This window comes from Xyrauchen texanus, chromosome 26 (assembly GCF_025860055.1).
Source record: "Xyrauchen texanus isolate HMW12.3.18 chromosome 26, RBS_HiC_50CHRs, whole genome shotgun sequence".
Lineage (NCBI taxonomy): Eukaryota > Metazoa > Chordata > Actinopteri > Cypriniformes > Catostomidae > Xyrauchen > Xyrauchen texanus.
In genome coordinates this window covers 12,219,038-12,241,075 of record NC_068301.1, presented here as the reverse complement: position 1 = coordinate 12,241,075, position 22,038 = coordinate 12,219,038, and the positions used below count along the sequence as shown (strand labels likewise).

General features: G+C 40.7%; 1 protein-coding gene across 3 annotated transcripts; it reads right to left on the bottom strand.

Annotated features, from left to right (window-relative positions):
• Positions 1 to 1,213: 1,213 nt before the first annotated feature.
• LOC127620133 (sorting nexin-10A-like) lies at positions 1,214 to 20,073 on the bottom strand. Of its 3 annotated transcripts, XM_052093238.1 has the most exons (8): positions 20,015 to 20,073; positions 19,675 to 19,872; positions 5,029 to 5,068; positions 3,940 to 4,026; positions 3,276 to 3,376; positions 2,968 to 3,066; positions 2,131 to 2,346; positions 1,214 to 1,875 (listed from the first exon to the last, which is right to left on the bottom strand). In XM_052093238.1, the coding sequence occupies exons 2-8, from the start codon at positions 19,824 to 19,826 to the stop codon at positions 1,704 to 1,706; spliced, it is 867 nt and encodes a 288-aa protein (XP_051949198.1). In that variant the 5' UTR covers positions 19,827 to 19,872; positions 20,015 to 20,073; the 3' UTR covers positions 1,214 to 1,703. The 3 variants fall into 3 exon arrangements, with proteins under 3 accessions (XP_051949198.1, XP_051949199.1, XP_051949200.1); XM_052093239.1 differs by lacking the exon at positions 20,015 to 20,073 and having other exon boundaries at positions 19,675 to 19,947; XM_052093240.1 differs by lacking the exons at positions 19,675 to 19,872; positions 20,015 to 20,073 and adding an exon at positions 5,949 to 6,367.
• Positions 20,074 to 22,038: the final 1,965 nt, after the last annotated feature.

Genomic DNA, 22,038 nt, shown 5'->3' with positions numbered 1-22,038 from the left:
TTTAAAAATAAATAAATGAAATAACAATGGCCATAATGGCCAAACAGTTACATTTTTGTTTCATTATACCAGAGGACATTTCTCCAAAACTTAATATATTTGTCCCTATAAGCACTTGCAAACTGTATTCTGGCTTTTTAATGGCAGTTTTGAAGGATTGGCTTCTTCCTTGCCTAGCAGCCTTTAAGGTTATAATGATAGGACTTGTTTCACAGTGGATATATATACGTATCTACCGGTTTCCTCCAGCATCTTTACAAGGTCCTTTACTGTTGATCTGGGATTTATTTACACTTTCGCACCAAACATTCATCTCTAGGAGACAGAATGCATCTTCCTGGGCGGTATGATGACTGTGTGGCCCCATGGCGTTTATACTTGTGTACTAGTATTTGTACAGATGAACGGGGTACATTCAGGTGTTTAGAAATTACTCTCAAGGATGAACCAGACTTGTGGAGGTTCACAATTTTGTTTCTGAAGTCTTGGCTGATTTCCTTTGATTTTTCTCTTGATGTCAAGCAAAGAGGAACTGAATTTGAAGGTAGGCCTTAAAATACATCCACCGGTACACCTCTAATTCAGTACACCTCCTATCAGAAGCTAATTGGCTAATTGTCTAAAGTCTTGACATCATTACAAAGAATACAATATATTGATCAGAAATACTGCCATAAACATTTAAATGTTGCAAATTATTATTATTACGGTTTGATTTTTCTATTATATTTTTTACATTGTTCCCAATTGCCGAGGTATTGAGTAAGTTGTGATACTTACAAGTCACTTTACACTTGCAAGTAAAATTTGGTTTGATTTTAAATATGGCCAAAAGAAACTAATTTCTACTGAAATTCGTAACTTTATTGTTCTTTTGAGAGATGTTCATCTAAAAGTAATTAAAATCATGGGCATATTTGTGCTCTAACAAATAGAATACTTTGCACATTACCTTTTATTTCTATAATGGTTTCTATCATTTGTGAACAATGAAAAACTTGTACATCAGCAGAAACTGTATTCTCTGTTTCTATATTTGTAAATAATTTGTGTATGATTCAATTTGTCAAGTGATACAGCATTCACTTCTATGCAACTGTTAAATTCTTTCAGTGCTTAAGGCTGTGCAATTTGCATGCTTTATTTTCTTCAGATGTGCAGCAGATTGTATTCACAACTAAAGACAAAGATTTAAAAAAAAACATTTATTCATTTAAGGCTTTATGTAATCATAATAAAAGCATATTTGTTTAATAAAATCTTTTCATCATACATTTACAGACTTCAGCACCCATGCTAATAGAAAATATGATTTTAAGAAACAGTCAAGGATACATTATCGTCTTACTGATATTCTTTTAAAATCTGTTAAACAAAAGCATATTTGTATTTAAAATGCTTCTTTGACAGGCCCATATTAAACTCAGTCTACACCTGAAGTGTCAGTGAAGAAAAAAACTGACTCCAATTTTCTCCATATGTTTGTTGTCCGCTTTAGACATTGAGGAAGATTCAATGTGTTGAGCACAAACATTTAAATAATAGAAATAGAACATGTAATAAAGCAAAATCAAGACCTCATTTCCTCTCAATATCATCCATCCAAATATAACTTTGGAGGCTGTAAGCAGCAGTTGGGGCTCTCTTTACCACAGAGTATACATGTATGAACATGTGCACATTTGAATGGATATCTTTTCAGTTTATATAACAGAGTGCACATGCTGCTTGTTGCTAGATGAAGACTGGTTGCTAAAGAGTTCTGTCTCAGGAATTGTGACTTGGAATTCACGTGCAAGGCTCTCACTGTGGAAGGAATCCTCTTCAACAGATGAGGCAGGTCCGACACTATGGCCCAAGCCAGAGGATGTTGTACTGTAAAGAAACATATACAAATATTTTTTGTATACAAAATCCAATTTCTGCATATTGTTAATTGGAACAGACAATATATTTTTAATAATTAATCAAAAGAAGGGCTCTTCTACAACTAATAAGTATTTATAGCTTAAAAGGATTACCATAGCATGCTTAACATGCCTAAACCATCTGAACTCAAAGCATCTCCAAATCAATCTAATTTAAGCCATTTACATAATCTGAAAAAAGTTGGGGTACATAAATACACACCTGTCACAGTCTGAGTCCCAGCCAGTTTTGTGGTCTTCTTCTCGAAGCTGCTCCTCCAAAGGGAAACGTGCATCACAGACACATCGCTGTATTGCCTGCCCAACGGTGTAGTGCGTTTGTCCCCGTGCACATGCATCCATTTTTTCAATTCTCAGCTGTGACTGCAAGAACAGGTGCAGCCGACTGTCTGACAACAGTAATGGAGTCTGTAGAACTCTATAAACAAACACATACACAACCAATTAACTAAATAACTTGCTTTGAGTAAAATCATTTTTAGTAATTAGTGATGAGGCTATACTCAAAGTGGGAAATTTCTCCATTAAAAGCCCCAATGGTCAATAATCTAGTGCCATTTTGTTTGTAATGCCATGCCAGCTTCTATTGTTGTTTTCATGGTGAAATTCAGGTTAAAATATAATTCTAAATGTTTTATTTAATTTCTATTTGAATTTCTATACTTGTGTGTGTGTGTGTGTGATATACATTTCATGTATTATATTTTTCTTTTGTTTAGAGTTAAAGTTTGTTGGAGTTCTATGCTTAAAATATTAAATCAGTCTCCATGTGGAGTAAGAGGGATGTGACTCAGAGCATCCACAAGGTGGCAAAACTACTGTTTGCTTCATGTCTAATCTGAGATGAGTGTGACAGTCAAATGAACACCCAAATTAACTGATGTATTTATTAAACAATACATCACCCATTAATAATAAAATACAGAAAAACATAAGACATCAAATGTATTACGATTACAAAGTGGAAAAATTTGAATCAGGATAATATGAAATTAAAGAACCAGAGGAAGAGTGCCACAAAGGGACTGAAGAAACTTACGCCTCAAGAAACTGTTGTAGCCCCTGCATCCGCTGAGTGACCTGGAAATCGTTATTGAGATTGAAGAAAGGATTCCAAGGAGGGAGTTTAGGCAGCTCTCTACAGATGAAACAAACATGATTTAACAAAGACAAGGGGAGATGATGCTTGGATCCATAAAGCTCAAGTTACACATGCAATGACATCAAATTAAATAAACACCAATATAAAGTCATAATGATTTTTTATTGTATTTTTTTTATTGCAAATATATTGTAATATTGTATTGCTGTTTTGGCTTAGAATGTGATATCCTTAAATTTACTTACATGAGCAGAGCGTTGTTTTGTAGTTTCTGACGCAACCAAACAAACTCACTATACCTCCTCCTAACACAAGAAGTTTTCTTTCCAAAGCACATGCTATTGGTCTACAAACAAGAAGTATACAATAAACTTAACACTCTCTTGATTTGATGTTCTGCCAAACAGTGCAAACTTTTTGTAAAAACTATAATTGCTATAGATTATTAGTCATAATAAATATGAACCATGGGAAGAGGATCAAACCCTAAAAAAACACTTGTCAACATACAACAAGGTCAATTCTTGACTTGGAGACTCATTAAAAGCACAGTTTCCTTCTAGCATTGCAGTAATTGTTCAAATTTAAAGCTAAAAGTCATTGAGCCTTCAAGCAGAACAAATTTTGGTGCTAATCATTCATAAATCCCATTTTATGTCAATTGTCCATTTGGATTGAATGTGACCATTTTAGAAAGGTTTTACGAAATACTCTCACAAAAATATGCTCCACTTGAGATTTATCAATAAGGCTCATTGCATGCAGAGAGACAGCTCTCATTGGTTAGCATGTGATCATGGAAATATATCTACAGGCATAAAGCCAAACATCCATCCAAAATAAAGTTGTCTGAGCAGCAACATTTATTATTAACAAAGGTGCATTTAAACATACGAGTATTGCACTCACATGAAGACAGATCTCATAGTCAACATACATGTGCCAGAAATCCTCCTTGTGCTGCTGAGGATCCCGTACCCATACACTAATAAACTCCTGCAACAACAACAAAGTAAAATGTCAGTGAAAATGTGTTTATAGTCAGTAAAGCAGTGTCAAGGAAGTGACTCATCAAAAAACGGTATTGTACTTTTTCTTTCATGACTAACACTGATTCGGACTCTGCCCTTTAATTCACATGACCTCTAACTGGAGATCTGGATGGTGCTTAGCACAGGTTTGTGGAATGAAAGGAATTTCTCAAATCAACAGACAATGTGGAATTACAGCCAACACACCAATTGTCCCCAATTGAGGTCAAACAAAACACTCCCCTAAAAACACACAAGGCAACAGATCCAAACCATTTCAGTTTCACCTAATCTGACTTTAAGGAATATAAAGAGAGATACACAAACATTTCAGATTAACATAACCCATCTAAAATTATTTTAAATGCAGGCAATCATTTATACAAATGTAAGATTTATTTCATTAAACCTTTTGAAAAGTCAGTGACTCATTGGAGGACTGTAATTTCTAGTGAGCTCATGGGGAAATTCTGTATTGCAGCTACTTTTAAAAGGTACACAAACAAATGTACCAGCATGAATGTCCACTGTGGCTGGGGGATTCATGTGTTACCCAGTTCCCTCTTTAAAAATTCCAGACAAAAGTCATGATGCAATGGCAGTTTCAAAGTGAATGTAACCCCTTATCATAAGAGGTTTTTCTCTAACAACATTGAAGTGTTCATTTATTTGACCCTTCCTTGACCTTGCAGAACTTTTGGCCCCATTTAGAACCATTTTAAAACCGGGTCAAAATTATCCATAAGACCAAGTAAGGGAAAGTTGTATATGTTGAAAGTTGCAAATATCCTCATATTAGATTTCAGTGAGGTCATTTTAGTGTCAAGCCTCCATGTGTTATCGCACTCAGACAAAAATGTATTTATGATCAGGAAAATATATTTTGGGGTATCTGTAATATGTATGGTGTTAAAAGCATCAAACCATGGACATACAGACATAAACAAAAAACGAACAAGACACAGACCTTATTCACATAGTTTGTGTTTTCCATCACAGAGACTTGACTGAAAAAGAGAAAGAATATTGTCAGTGCTGTATCATTTTCTCTTTCCCTTGGACAAAGAGGAATAGAGGAAAACAAGTCTTTAAATACATCACATTTTTAAGTGTTACAACTGTAAAAGACAATTTACTCTTTAACACGACAATAAAACACCCAACTGTGATTAATCTACAACTAACAGACTACCAAACACTGCAGGAAGGTCCACTGTTGCATGGGCAATGTTGGGATATAAATAAGGCAAATCAACCTTACACTAAATCATACACACAAAGCCTACTTAAAGACATTCAACAGAGTATTAGTTAAAGTAGACCACTTTTCTCATACATTCTAAAATAAATGTCCCATCAGTCAAGAGATTTTCATTGATACTCCACGAATTCATTTTGAAACAACTTAATTATTCTTACCGGGAATCGAAAGATAATTTGGCCAGCAGAGAAATTAAAGTGACCCTGTGCGCAATAAACTGAAACTCCAAGATTAATTGTTCAGAGGCTTTCATTCTGACCCATTTTTGTATTTTATCATATTTGAGATTATTGAAATGTCACCATGTTAAATTGACCAAATGTAACAACATAAGCGAACTTGATTTTTTTTTAACCTGATTTATTTTTTATTTAGGCCTATCTGTTTTATTTAAAGAAATCAGAATATGCCAAGAAAAATTATTACATTGTGAAAACAAATAATGCGTCAGTAATTTTTATGTTAGAAAATCTCCCTAAACGGCTACAATGTCCATTGAGACGCTTGGGCAGCATCTGCACTTCGTCCGTATCAACAATGCTAAAGTTTTTCCAACGCAACGGGGTTTAAGCTCATTATAGCCCATTCACCTTAACGTTTAGAATGCATTAATTGGCTGTTCTCACCTTCTCTGTCGTATTTTTTTATCTCGGTTTAGTGTCTTGATGCCGGGCGATTCAGTCAACACAGGTGCCGCTGGAACTAATGTGATTGTAAGTGACAATTTTGCGTCACGGATATATGATATTCGCTTACCAGAGGGGAAGTGAAAGTTTTTTCAGACTCGCGCATGCGCGGCTCTCTCAACCGTGAGCGCTTACATTAACCAACCAACCAACCATTCAAAACCAAAGGTTTCTCAGTATCTCGTTTTACCCGTGTGTTTTCCATTATTAGTGCCTTTTATTTACGTGTAATAGCAGCAGAGGCTGCAGCTTTATTATTATTATTAGAAGCAAATAGCACGTGACTTTGGAAAAGTCCGAGATTTTGCGTCTTATCGAGCTATTTCATTCAGAGGAAGTTGCCAATCAGCAAAGTTGAGTGTGACAGCTGTGAGTAGATGGCTCGCACAAACCCAACACTTACAATGCAGTATCATATTTTACAATATACATTCATATATAGCCTACTGTAAGTAGGCTATGATATACGTATTCTATCAATATATTGGTCTTATATACATATATTTGTAGTATTCTAAAGATTAAATAATTTAAATTAATTACAAAATGTAGCTAAATTAGCTGCAAAAAATAAAGGGCATCTTGTGGAGCACTTGCTTCTGTTTCACACATGATAATAAAAGACTGAGTACAAGCTGGTCCTGAATAAATTATTTAATCAATTAAAACAATGGCAATTGTGCATGTGCACAAATGTATTATTTTACTTAGTGCTTGTGCATTGTGGGATTTGAATGTATCCAAGTGGCTCGAGTGTTTTGACTATGTTCACCAAAATTGTTCAGATAAATTTAATGATTCATTCAGTGATCATTTCTGCTGATGCCAGAAGGTGGTGACAAATGAGTGTCTTGTGTAAAATGAGTTAGCCACTTAATCAATGATCAAAAGAAAATTGTAATCCTTTAAAATATGTATGTCTGTAGACATATTTTAGTAGAGGTTTTAAGCATTATAAGAACAAGGCAAATCTATAATTTCCTTACAGTTTGTGAGCTGCTGAGCATGACTTTTATCAAAAGACAACAATAATAGTCTTATAATAATTATAACGAGTTTCAATAACGTCCATACGTTTACATGTATAAAAAAGTGTGTCTACATATCTATTGACTTCAGTAAAATACATGAGTTCTAAGAACACAGCAGATCTGTTTTCTTAAAGTTTGTCGACTGCTACGGAGCCCCCGAAGTGACCTGTGCAAAAAAAAAAAATCTAAGAGACTTTCGCGTGCGCACGAGAAACTATCGCGTGCGCACGAGATACTATCGCGTGCGCACGAGAAACTATCGCGTGCGCACGAGATACTATCGCGTGCGCACGAGAAACTATCGCGTGCGCACGAGATACTCGCGTGCGCACGAGAAACTATCGCGTCGCGCACGAGATACTATCGCGTCGCGCACGAGAAACTATCGCGTCGCACGAGATACTCAGCGTCGCGACGAAACTATCGCGTCGCGACGAGATACTTCGCGTGCGCACGAGAAACTATCGCGTCGCACGAGATACTTCAGCGTCGCGACGAAACTATCAGCGTCGCACGCGTTACAGTTTCGGTGTGTGTATAGCTCTTTAACGATTAGCGTCATTGCCATCATTCATTTACTCAAAGATACTGAGAGCATGGATGCGCATGAATTTATAGAGATATATTTTAAACTTGGCCTTCAATACAAAGACATTACTGTCTATGACATTTGTAATACTGTCATGGCTGAGACACGCTTTGATCTGCCAAAGGACACTAATCAAGCAATAGCAATAGACTTGTACTTGCATTTAACACGAGAACTACCGAATTATATAACTACTAGAATGGCCATAGTGATCATTCTGACCGTTAGACTGTACCAAATGTCATGTCATATTTACATTCGACACTTCTATTGAGGTTTTAGAATGAAGCTTCTAATGTCTGTTGTCATATTTTATATCGTCATCACCCTAAAAATGTATTGAATAAAATAGAATAATATGGATCAAATGGAGCATGCTAACGCATGAATAGTCCTACATAATACGATCTTTTTTGTAATATATAATAGTGCTAGACTATACACAAACATAGGCCTATATATATTATATATTAGCTGCTAGACTGCCCCGGAAGGTGCGTGCCTGGCTTTGTGTACAGCAAGTTTTTTTCCACCACAGTGAAAAGGGTTTTGAAAGTCTAAACGCCAACAAACATGGATTGAGGCGGAATATTTCGTTAGATAAAAACATGTTGTGAATTTTGGAAATTATTACATCTATCCTTTTTCAAAACATGTTGACTTTTGGACTTTACAACGCTCTGGAGTTATTGGAAATTGGAAACAATCCTATGCAGCCACCACTGGAATCAAAATCCATGAATAAATGAATCTGTTATATTAATAATAAACACCAGGACACGAAATTTTAATTCTAATGAATGTGAAAATGTATTAGTTCATCGACAACCACAGAACTTGCTATTGTAGCTGATTACAGATACAAATTTGATTATTTATATTAAATTATTCTCCTAAAATGGGGGCCCCTTTTTTGTTCAAGTGAGCCCACTTTTAGGAGAATTCGTTCATAATGATTTTACAGCATACTATTTTCATTATAGTTTTACAGCATGATATTTTTGCTCACAGTAAAACAAATATTGCTTTCTAAATCAGTTTTCCCACAGTTTAGCGAATGTTTATATTCTTTATTAACCGCTTTGGCCATGTTGGGTTATAATATGTGTTTCATACATGTCTAAGGTTTTTACTATGCATTGAAATACACATTGCTGATGTTTTTATAAGCTATTGTATTGATTTGTTTTTATTTTACAAAGAATATAAATAATCAAATTTGTATCAATCAGCTACAATAGCAAGTTCTGTGGTTGTCGATGAACTAATACATTTTCACATTCATTAGAATTAAAATTTCGTGTCCTGGTGTTTATTATTAATATAACAGATTCATTTATTCATGGATTTTGATTCCAGTGAAAAAACTTGCTGTAAAGCGAGGCACCTTCCTCCGGGGCATCTATAGCAGCTAATATATATATAGGCCTATGTTTGTGTATAGTCTAGCACTATTATATATTACAAAAAAAGATCGTATTATGTAGGACTATCTCATGCTTAGCATGCTCCATTTGATCCATATTATTCTATTTTATTCAATACATTTTTAGGGTGATGACGATATAAAATATGACAACAGACATTAGAAGCTTCATTCTAAAACCTCAATAGAAGTGTCGAATGTAAATATGACATGACATTTGGTACAGTCTAACGGTCAGAATGATCACTATGGCCATTCTAGTAGTTATATAATTCGGTAGTTCTCGTGTTAAATGCAAGTACAAGTCTATTGCTATTGCTTGATTAGTGTCCTTTGGCAGATCAAAGCGTGTCTCAGCCATGACAGTATTACAAATGTCATAGACAGTAATGTCTTTGTATTGAAGGCCAAGTTTAAAATATATCTCTATAAATTCATGCGCATCCATGCTCTCAGTATCTTTGAGTAAATGAATGATGGCAATGACGCTAATCGTTAAAGAGCTATACACACACCGAAACTGTAACGCTGCGCGACGCGATAGTTTCTCGTGCGACGCTGAAGTATCTCGTGCGCACGCGATAGTTCTCGTGCGACGCGATAGTATCTCGTGCGCGACGCGATAGTTTCTCGTGCGACGCGATAGTTCTCGTCGCGACGCTGAAGTATCTCGTCGCGACGCTGATAGTTCCGTGCGCACGCGATAGTATCTCGTGCGCGACGCTGATAGTCTCGTGCGCACGCGAAAGTATCTCGTGCGCACGCGATAGTATCTCGTGCGCGACGCGATAGTTTCTCGTGCGCGACGAAAGTATCTCGTGCGCACGCGATAGTTTCGTCGTCGCACGCGATAGTATCTCGTGCGCACGCGATAGTTTCGTCGCGACGCGAAAGTCTCTTAGATTTTTTTTTTTGCACAGGTCACTTCGGGGGCTCCGTAGACTGCACACCAATATAGAGGTAAAAAAAAAAACGGAATCCGTTTTTATCAGAAGCTGATATTAAAAATAGCTTTACATATGTAGCCAAGTAAAGAAATGTCAATTTAACTCTAGTCATAAACTGTATGTGGTCCCTCAAAGAGTTCCGCTCTATCTCTTGTTACACAAATGTGTGCTAGTGATGTGTCGTTCATGAACGATTCGTTCATTTTGAACGAATCTTTAATATGACTCGGGACTACCGAGTTGTCTCAGAGAGTGATTCGTTCATTTTGTGTTGACCGCGCATGCGCGCAACATCGCATAAGGTACATGAAGTAGTGCTGTGCTATGGGTTTGTGAGTCTGACTTGAAGAACGAACGACTCGAACCGAAGAGACGAACTAATCATTTCTCTTTCCGGTACTGACAGCATAGTCTCTATGGGACTGACAGGAAGAACGAAAGACTCGGACCCGGCCGAACCCAAACCCGAAGACTCGAGAGTCGAGACTTGAACTAATCATTTATCTTTCCGGATCCGGACCGGTATGCTGCATGTGCATGCAGTCAGTGAGTGCATTGGCTGCTGTGTCACACCACACGGCCCACACACAGACACTGACGAGTCGACATCGACAACTAAGTGTTTTTAACGTTTTGAAGTTCGAACCCGATGACACAAGAGGCGGAGAAAAAGGAGGTGAGGTGAACTAACTGCAATAGCTTAAACTTAAGACCCAATTAATAAATTAACATTTCGGTTTCTTATAAATTGGCTTTGGCTGCATTACCCTATAGTTTATTTTTATTTATTTATTTATTTCAAATTGAATCAACATTTTCGTAAGTAGACTACTTGATGTTTTGGGCTATTTAACATGACATTTAATTATATTCTGCTGAAATGAACGAAATGACTCGAAAAAAGATTCGTTCATTTTGCTGAACGAGACTCAAAGATCCGAGTCAGTAAAATGATCCGAACTTCCCACTACTAATGTGTGCTGTTTAGAAACGACTCGGTTACTAACGTAACCTCGGTTCCCTGAGAGGAGGGAACGACTATTGCGTAAGTAGCTTACGCTATGGGAAATCTCAGTTTCTCGAGAAATATTGAAGTCTTTATGTAAAACGCATTGCAGCTGCACAGCAGACAGTGATGAGCGAGGCAGCTCGGTCATTGGCTGTGCTGCGGCAACTGCTCGAACCAGTGACGGAGCGACTTAGAACGCGCGACCAATGGGGGCGCGTCCCGCATTTGCGCGCTCAGAGCCTGCTGAAATTAGCATATGAGGGCTATATAATGAATGTCCCGTCATGCCAGTTCTTTTAGGTTCAATCGACTGAAGCGAACTGACCAAGCACAGACACGGCAGCTTACGCAATAGTCGTTCCCTTCTCTCAGGAAACCGAGGTTACGTTAGTAACCGAGTCGTTCCCTATCGAGTGGTCTCTCCTATTGCGTAAGTAGCTTACGCTATGGGAACACCATGTAATACGCCGTGCCTGCTGACTTCGCTCTATAAAGCCAGAGGCAGGTGCCTGAGCCTTAAAGCAAAGTGATATTCCACGAGCCGGCCAGCGGCGAGCTATATAGTGGGGTATAGTGGGGTTTTCTATCTTCAGAAAACGGCTAAAAACACATCTTTTCCAAAAGCACTTAACCGGTCAATAATAATAAAAAAAAAAAAAAAAAAAAAAAAAAAATATTTACATTTCTTGTTGCACTTAAATCTGTTTTGTATACTATTATGATGATAGTAAAACTTTGTAATATGGCACTTTTTGTACCACTGTCTCCCTAAGATGATTCGCTGATGTTCTTCCTCTTTTGTAAGTCGCTTTGGATAAAAGCGTCTGCCAAATGAATAAATGTAAATGTAAATGTAATGTATGACAGGGCGCCCTTGCCTTCAAGGTGGGGCGCTCCTTGTACAAACACAAGCACATATCTCATGTACTGAGCTTTTGTGTACTGGTACGCATAATAAACCCTCTAAGTCGGTCAGAGACGGACCTTATAAGGGAGGAGATGATGCCCAGCATATACATACTCCAGTTCATTCCACAGTCAGACTGATAGAATGTTGGAATGCAGTGAGGGGACCTGTAGGTTATAAAACCTGATAAATGTCGAAGGCGAGGCCCAGCCTGCCGCCGCACAAATATCTTCAATGGGTATCCCACTCGACCATGCCCACGAGGGGGCCATGCTCCTCATAGAGTGAGCTCTGACGCCTAAGGGGCATTGAAGGCCCTTGGCTCCATAAGCTAGCGCTATAGCATCCACTATCCAGCGCGATATTCGTTGCTTTGAGACAGCGAGACCCTTAGTTCGGCCGTCAAAGCATACAAATAATTGTTCCGTCTGTCTGAACAGGGCAGAACGTTCCAAATATACTCTGAGCGCCCTGACCGGGCAGAGTAAATTTGCACCACCTTCGTCTGCTGAGGACGATATCGCTGCCAGAGATATCACCTGTGTTCTGGAGGGTGTAGAGAGCACCTTAGTAATATACCCGTGCTTTGGCCTAAGGACAACTCTGCAGTCGTTAGGTCCAAATTCCAGGCAAGCAGCGCTTGATGACAGCGCGTGCAGGTCGCCCACTCTTTTAACTGAAGCGAGTGCCAGCAAGAGCGTGGTTTTGAGCGAGAGCTGCTTGAGGTGCACGGTTCGGAGAGGTTCGAACGGGGCACCTTTGAGTGCGTCCAGGACCGTGGCCAGGTCCCAGATCGGCACCGAAGGTGGGCGAGGAGGGTTCATCCTCCTAGCGCCTCTTAGGAAACGAACGATCAGATCGTTTTTTCCTAATGAATGTCCTTTATCAGGATTGTGTGACGCCGCTATGGCAGCCACATAGACTTTAAGCGTGGAGGGTGTGCGGCCCGCCTCCAGCAGCTCCTGCAAAAAGGCGAGTACACTTGGTATCTCACACGTTTTGGGGTTCAAGCTCTTGGTATCACACCAGTCACTGAACACTTTCCACTTTTGGGCATACAAAGCCTCGTAGAGGGGCTCGCGCCTCAGTAATGGTTTTCAGAACTCCACTGGGGAGGTTCTCGGGAACCCGTTGAGGGGCCATGCATGGAGGGCCCACAGATCGGGGTGGGGATGAAGAATCATCCCGCTGGCCTGTCCGAGGAGGTCTTGCCTCAGCGGAATCGGCCATGGGGCAGATTGCATCATCTGTACCAGCTCTGGAAACCACATCTGGTTTTTCCAGAGTGGGGCTACCAGGAGCACTGCACATTTCACCTCCCTGATCCGACTGATGACCTGAGGCAGCATCGCGATCGGGGAAAAGCATACAAGGGCTGCTCGGCCAAACTTGGGCGAAGCGTCCGTGCTTTTGAGAAGAAGAGAGGGCAGTGCACGTTTTCCTTGGAGGCGAAGAGGTAGACCTCTGCCTCACCAAAGGTTCGCCATAACCACTGAACCGTCAGAGGGTGGAGAGACCATTCTCCTGGGAGAACTTTGTCTCTGGATAGCATGTCCGCTCCTTGGTTCAGGACGCCTGGCACGTGCGCTGCCCTTAGCGAGCGCAGGTGGTGTTGTGACCATAGGATGAGCTCCCTGGCCATAGAGTGCAGGGAGCTCGACCTGAGTCCACCTTGGCGATTTATATACGAAACTACCATCATGTTGTCCGTTCGGACCAGGACGTGTTTGTTTTGCAGGTACGGAAGCAGGGCTCTGAGAGCCAAGGCGACCGCTTTCATTTCCAGACAGTTTATGTGTAGGCGCTTTTCCGGGTTTGACCAAAAGCCGGAAACAGGCCTGCCCTCGTAAAGGGCCCCCCATCCTATTTTGGAGGCATCTGTCATGATCATTTTTCTCCGCGTATTCATGCTCAGACTCACGCCAGTTTGATACCAGTTTATGGCTTTCCAGGGCGTCAGGGCTTTTATACAGCCGTGATTCGCTCTGATCAAAAAGTGGCCCGAGCGCCACGCGTGAGTGGGGACACGGCTCTTGAGCCAGCGCTGGAGAGGACGCATGTGCAACAATCCTAGCTGGAGTACAGCTGATGCCGAGGCCATGAGACCGAGCATTCTCTGAAATCGTTTGACGGGGCGTGCGCGCCGTTCTGAACGATGTTGCAAGGCGTCGAATAGAGAGCGCAGCTCTGTTGAGAGGCACGCTGTCATCTGCACTGAGTCTAGCACTATTCCCAGAAAATAAATATTCTGGCTGGGGATAGCACGCTCTTTGCAAAATTTATTCTCAGACCCAGGCATTGTAAATGGCTGATAGTCCAAGATCTGTGTGTCATTAACTGAACCTCTGATTGTGTTATGATTAGCCAATCGTAGAGGTAATTCAGTATCCGCACTCCCGCTGTCTCAGGGGAAAGTGCCGTGTCCATACATTTCGTGAATGTACGGGGGCCAATGATAGGCCGAATGCTAGTACTGTGTACTGGTATGACTGTCCCTCAAAGCTGAATCTCAGAAAGGGCCTGTGGTGAGGCGCTATCGGGATGTGAAAGTAAGCGTCTTTCAAATCCACTGATAGAAACCAATCCCGGGCGAACTTGCGCGAGGATATGTTTGGTTGTTAACATTCTGAACGAGCGAATCATTAACGCTTTGTTCAGATGTCTGAGATCCAGGATGGGGCGAAGGCCACCGTCCTTTTCGGGATGAGAAAATAGCGGCTGTAAAAACCCGCCTCGCTCAAAGAGGGAGGAACAGTTTCTATAGCGCCCTTCTCTATCAGTTTGAGCACCTCGGTGCGTAGAACATGTGACACATCTTTCCTCACTTTCGTCTCGACCACCGCTGAAAAGCGGGGTGGTCTGCGAGCGAATTGAAGTGAGTATCCATGTTTTATTATGTTCAAAACCCATTTCGGCATGTCTGGGATTTTTTCCCAGGCTTCTGCTCGCACAGATATGGGCTGAATGCCGGCTGGGGGCGTGTCGCAGTGATGTATGGGCCCCGCCGGCAAATCGCTTTGTGCTAACACAGAATCTACGGCTCTCAGAGGCGCAGGTGCGCGCTGAGCAGCCGTATTGAATGCCGAGTGCAGAGGTGCGTGTGAGAGTACAGGCACATGCGCTATTTCCGGAATGCTCACAGCATGAGTCGGAGAGGTGCTTGAAACTGTATGAACAGTGTTTGGAAGTGGGGGTGCATTCATCATTATGGGCACGCGCGCCACATTCATAAAGCTTTCCGCATTTAGCGGGGAGTTTCTTAGCTCGCGCATTGCATCTGTGATGTTTGCGGCATAGCTGTTTGAAACTGTGTGGGTAGCTGTGTGTAGGGGTGCGTGCAATACGGCAGGCACACGCGCTACCCATATAGCACTTCCCGTTTTTACTGGGGAAGTGTTTATAACTGTGGGAACAGTGCTTGTGTGTAGTGGTGCGTACATGACAATAGGCACACAATCTACATTTTTGAGACATCCAGCCTGAGCTGGGGAGGTGTTTGGCACTGTTTGGACCGTATTGATATGTGGGAATGCGCACTTTAGTGTGGACATGTGAACCCTTAGTGACACAGGCAGAAAATGACTCTTTTGGTGATTTCTGTGTGTCACCGTGAAAACGGCGTTTGATTGCAGGTGAGCGAGTTTTATGACTGGCCCATTGACTGCTGTATAGACATTTCCAGCCGCCTGTAAGGGGACTGGGTAATGTTTTAAATGTTTCGTGAGGAGCGGTCCGGCATTTGCGAGACGCGTACTCCCTCTCTTTCTTCCTGCTGCTAGGAAGACTTACGAGGCTCTGTGTTCAGGGTGATTCTGGGTCGAGGGCCTCGTTGCTCCTGCGGCTTTCTTTGGCCAGCGGAACGCGAGCGGCGTCGAGCGTCCTTTTCAGGTCTGCTCTTCGGCTGGGAGACGGGCGGCTCTGCCCTGGCTCGCTGCTGCTGCAGGGGCGGTTTTTGAGATGAGCTGGAGCGCTTAGGCAGGAAGTGATGCATAGCTTGCGAATCCTTCTGCGCCTCAGTGAAGCGCTCCGTGAAATCTCTCACCGTAGGTCCGAACAGGCCGCTCGGAGTGACAGGTGCGTCAAGGAAGGGTGCCTTATCCACGTCCTTCATCTCCGTTAGCGTTAGCCACAGATGGCGCTCAAGGACGATCAAATTAGCCATGGCCCGGCCAATGGATTGGGCGGTGGCCTTTGTGGCTCGCAGAGCTACGTCCGTAGCACTGCACAGGTCCTTAAAAGCGTCGAGTTCAGGTCCAGACTCGTCCATAGAGTGGAGAAGTTTGGCCTGAAACACTTGTAGAACCGCCATCGAATGCAGCGCTGACGCAGCTTGACCGGCGGCGGCGTATGCGCGACCGGTGAGAGCTGATGTGGTTCTGCACGGCTTCGATGGGTGAGAAGCTCTGGCCTTCCATCCAGCGGTGGAGGGTGGGCATAGATGGTTGGCCACAGTCTCTTCTAGGGGCGGAGTTGCCTCGTAGCCTCTTTCTCTCGCGCCGTCCACTGAGGAGAGCGAAGAAGAGAAAGAAGGCTTTAGGCGAGCCGAGAGCGGGGCTTTCCACGACTTTGTGAGCTCGTCGTGCACCTCAGGGAAGAAAGGAGAGGGTCTCTGTCGGGGGGCCTGCCGGCGCCCCTGCAGGAACCACTCATCCAGCCGGCTGCGGGCGGGTTCTTCCGGAGAAGACCAGTCGAGCCCGAGGTCTTCCACGGCCTTAGACAGGATACGGACGATCTCCGAGTCCATGCTGGTGCCCGCGTTCGTGTCCGCTGATGCCGATGGCGCGGGGTCGAACGAGCCCAGCCAGTCGTCGGATGCAGCGTCAAGAGAGAGGCTGTCATCCTTTCCGTCGTCGTCCCCTGATGTGCCGAACGAGACGAGACCCACCGCTTTGTTGGAGGGGTGCAGGTCCACCCTCGCGAAATGGACCGGCGGCGGGGAGACATCTGGTAGCGGTGATGCCCGCGGGGACTGAGCCGGCGTGACATCACCGGAGTCGGGGTGCTCTGGCAGCCTCTGTGAGCGGCGCTTTTTCTTGCGCGGCTCGAAAAGAGGTGGCAGCACAGGGGCAGCCGGCTCGCTTGCGGTGAAAACGGCAAAGCGAGTGCGCAGCTCGGCGAGGCCCAAGGAGTCGCATTCAGGGCATCCGCCCTGAATGAGTGCAGCTTCTGCATGGTCCAGACCCAGGCAGTGAGTGCAGATGGTGTGCTGATCTCCGTCGGAAAGAGGGCCTCTGCACGAGGCGCAGGCTGAAGGCATTTGAAACAACGCCTGGAAAATAACTCTTTTACTCTTAAAAGCGTTGCGGGGGCGAACGCTTGTTCAGTAAAGGATATGCGATGTGCGCCGGATGGCGTAGCAGAAGGCTTCGAAGGCGGCTAAAGATGCTGGCGTCCTCTCAGCAGTCCCACTGTAAGCTTGTCCACAGCGGCGAAAGACTCCAAAAATCTGGAGGATCCGGCGAAGAGAAGGTCTTCGCTGAAGGAGATTAAATCTAAAAGAACTGGCATGACGGGACGTTCATTATATAGCCCTCATATGCTAATTTCAGCAGGCTCTGGGCGCGCGAATGCGGGACGCGCCCCCATTTGTCGCGCGTTCTAAGTCGCCCCGTCACTGGTTCGAGCAGTTGCCGCAGCACAGCCAATGACCGAGCTGCCTCGCTCATCACTGTCTGCTGTGCAGCTGCAATGCGTTTTACATAAAGACTTCAATATTCAATTCAATTCAATTCAGTTTGCTTTATTGGCATGACAAAAGTACATTTTGTATTGCCAAAGCTTTTTTAAAACAACATATAAAATAGTTTAGAACAATTGAAATTGGATTTGATCAAGCAAATATAATATAAGGAAAAACATTGAAAAACATTAAAGAAAAACAGATAATAAAAATGATTATGATTAATTATGTTTCAAGTTAACTTTAACTGATGAACTATATAAACTGAATTAAACATGATCTACATTCATGTGTAGTGAGAGGTTTGTGGTGTGAGTGGGGGTTAAATAAAAATGTTAATAATATATTTATGGATGTTCATTCTTTAGTTCTGGTTGTCCCTCAGGAGATGACAGGATGCTACATATCTTGCTGCTATATTTGCACATTCAGCTTTTTCGCCCAGAATAAAGGGGAGTTTTTCAGATGGGGTGCAATTATTAAATTGGGGAAATACTTTGATAACAATATTTCTCTTAAGCTTCTTACGCAATAGGAGAGACCTCTCGATAGGGAACATGAAAACATACATTGTGCAAGAGAGCTCCAGGTTTTGTTTCTTTGGTTGATAATTATTTGGGTAAATTACATTAAATATGTGTTCACAAGAGTCGTATGTTAAAATTGAGTGTTTGTTATGGATCATTTTTGAAAGATGCACATGGATTGCATGTGTATAGCATGTGTATAGAATGCAAGGACTGGGACTATCTTATTTAACGATGTATAGCCCAGTTTTTTCCATTTTAGTGAATAAGTGTAATACATGTTATATGTGAAAATATGTGTAATGAGAAATGTAGTATTTAAAATGGTATACGTGTCTTTAAAGCCTGGTTAAAAATACATAAAATGATTTGAGTGATTGATGCATGTGTTAAATGCATAAAATACTGTAAGATAAATGTAAGATGCTTTGAGTGGTTTGAACAAGTACTTAAGTGCATAGGGTGCTCTGAATTATATAAACATGTATTAAGGTGATGCATGCTGAAGCTTATGGTAAGGTTTGTATTGTGCACTGTTTGTATTTTCTTTTGACATTAGCCTCTACCGTATTTCATTTGTTGTATTTCGTTGTTCCATATTTCATTTCTGTATTTCATTTTTGTAGCTCATATTTAGAATATTTTTTTTTTGTAATTAATTTCCTTATATATATACATATAAGGAAATTAATTACAAAAAAATTATTCTAAATATGAGCTACAAAATGAAATATGGAACTACATATATATATATATATATATATATATATATATGTATATATATATACAGCCCCATCGACCACTGTTTTTTTTTTTTTTTTAAAGCAGCCATCAGAATAAAACCCCAAAAGATATTTTTGTATCCACAGTGATTATTTACAACAAATTTAAAGTGGAACAATGCAGATGGCAAGTGACATGACAGCCACCACAAGATGGTCAGTGACAGGCATGCCACAACCCACGACTATCTCACCATCTATATATCCTTTTCTGTGGATTGTGGAGAGAGCAGCTATTGACTTTCTGTCTGGCATCTGTGACATTTTCTGCACACTACAGATAGACGTGCCAACAAATATTCCATTTCTTGGAAGTGTTCAAAAGTGGCTAGAATGCTAGCCATTTTGTTAGACCATTCTTCAAAGACATCAAATGTAACTAAAAATATAATATAGAGTTTAGATATTTACAAGAACACAAATATTTGTTTCATATTTGCATGCATTCTATATTTGCAATATGCAAGCAATCCTTATCTGACATTTACCAAAATTACACTATGTAGCCAGAGGATACAATCTTGGGAACTATTGTACAAAATTATGTTTGTAGATTATATCTATTGTTTATGAGACATTGAATAAGTATTCTATAATAGTTAATTTTTTTTCTGTAAAAATGTAATATTACTATAAACATATAATGCCATAAACAGTATGTATTGAATGAATTTTGTGTTTCAAGAAAAAAGTTTTAGCTCTGTCTATTTTGGATATTTATATATTTATTATAAATATATAATATAGATTCAGCATGTTTAGCTTTACCTTTCATTGTGTTGATCCTTGTCTTGGTCCTCCATAAAGTCTTGATTTGCTTGGAAGTTTATCAGGGGTTGACTGCTTGCAAAGTTCCTCTCCTTTGGTAAGAGTTGAGTGCTCTCCTGCTCTACAGTATTCTCTGTTTCACTACTTGACATAGTGTATCATGCAACTTTCAGCTATTCTTCAGCTACTTGTTTGATTCTGCTGGTTATGAACACATAAATAAGCAGAAGTAAATAAAAAAATATATTTTGTACACACCTACATTTATAATTTGATTTATTTTAAGTTCTGTTTTGTTATTATTTACTTATTTCCCCCCAATTGATATATATTTCTTTACCCTTTTCCTTGAAAATTCACAGAGAGATTCAAATTCACACAGAAGACCCAGTTTAAATCACACAGTTTACTGGATTATATATACTGATAGAGGAAGGAATACATGGGCAGCTCCATTGGGTGGAGTGTGTGAGTCAAATTTACTTACAATAGTTGTGTAACTTGAGCAAGGGGTTGTTGTAATTCAAGGAGATGAGTGTGATTTTGTTGAGTGTTTTTTTTTTTTTAAATCTATAATATGTTTCCCCAATTTTTAACCAGTTGTAAGCATTTTAGATTCCATGAGTGTTCAAAAATATTTGTCAAAGACCTGATGTTTGTTGATTGTGTAATCTTAACTCTGGTCTCTGGTCCACCAGAATATATCTGACCAGATTCCTTTTTACTGATAATCTAATCAAAAGCTCCAGTAGGGTGGGAAGCTGGACTTTAATTTATCAATACTGTACCAAAAATCTCAATACAGTCCACCACATCAATAAATCACGTCACACAAGAAAAGATTACCTAATCCAGAGATCAATAAAGTACACGTTGCATGTGGTTTATGAAATATTGAGGACTGGGCATTTGGAACAACAATATTTTGGGTGGATGTTGGGGGCAGTCTGGCTAGCTGTTATGTAGCATGAGGTCTATCCCTTATGTTAGTGTGCAAGCAGTAAGCACATATACACATTCATCAGAAAACCAGTGTAGATTTTCATTATGACTATAATGAAAATTCAGTCATGGTTCGTCATTAAAGGGATAGTTCACCCAAAAAGAAAATTCTCTCATCATTCACTCATGCCATCCCAGATGTGTAAGACTTGTGAAAGTGAAACTAAACAGGCAACACATGTGACTCTCAGATGTTTGTTTGACAGATCTTTGTTTGTGTTCTGCTGAAGAAAGTAAGTCATACTTGTCTGGGATGGCATGAGAGTGAGTAAATGAGAGAATTTTTATTTTTGGGTGAACTATCACTTTAAGCTGACTTGCTTATTTCAGGATGGCATTACAAATGTAGGTGATTGAAAGCACAAAAACAAACCAACTAAACAAACTCAAAGTCCATGTCTACATGGCTAATCTTCATCATGAGACCAATTACCAGCTAAGCAAATGGTTGTAAAATGTATTTTCTATGGCAGTGTGGTTATAGACCCAAAAAAAGCCCTTTCCCCTTCTCTTGTTTGTTCAAAATGTAATCAATTAATCTTTATCTAGTCAAACACACTATCACATTGTACATAACTGTTTTCTCCAATTTGATAGACCTAGTTAAAACCCAGATGACAAAGTTTTTCAGTAAATTTGCCTGATGTGCAATCTGAAAGTCTGAAGAAGCCATTTTTGCTCCCATTGGCACATGAAATATTACGGTTTCATAATTATTTAAAGAGGCATATGTGTGTATTCAACCTCAGATAAAGTGTGCAGAACATGTACTCAATGAGCTCTGACCCTGATGGGGAAGGAAGCAGAGGTCAGAGACTGCAATTACATTATTGGCCACGTTGGTTTAGTACACAAACCAGTGGCTAACCTCTCTTCACTCCCTCTGTGTGAGCCTTAGATATACAGAATATATTGTGAAGAATGTCTGGGCAGGAATTTCCAAGTTGTATATTTGATGAGACTTTTTTTTTTCTTTCTCCAACACAAACACAAAATGAGCCTGGTGAATGATTCTGACATCGAAAATGACTATTATGACTTACTGTGCAATTGAAGCTTTACAAGCATAATGTAAATGTAATGTAGGCATAATTACATAATGTGGGTGATTCTCTTCCAACATTTCCAAATGTCTAGAGATTGAAACAGCACAAAATTGCCTACATAAATGAAGTAAATGAAACACTTCACTACAAATGTCACAGAAGCAGACTATTGAAAAACAATACTGTTCTGCTGGTGTCTATCCAACTGGACGTTTGCCAACAGCAGGAGAAAAAAAATTAAAAAAAAAGTTTTTCCATAAATACACAAAAAAGTAGAAAATCAAATGGAGATGAGAGATTACCAAAAAAAATAATC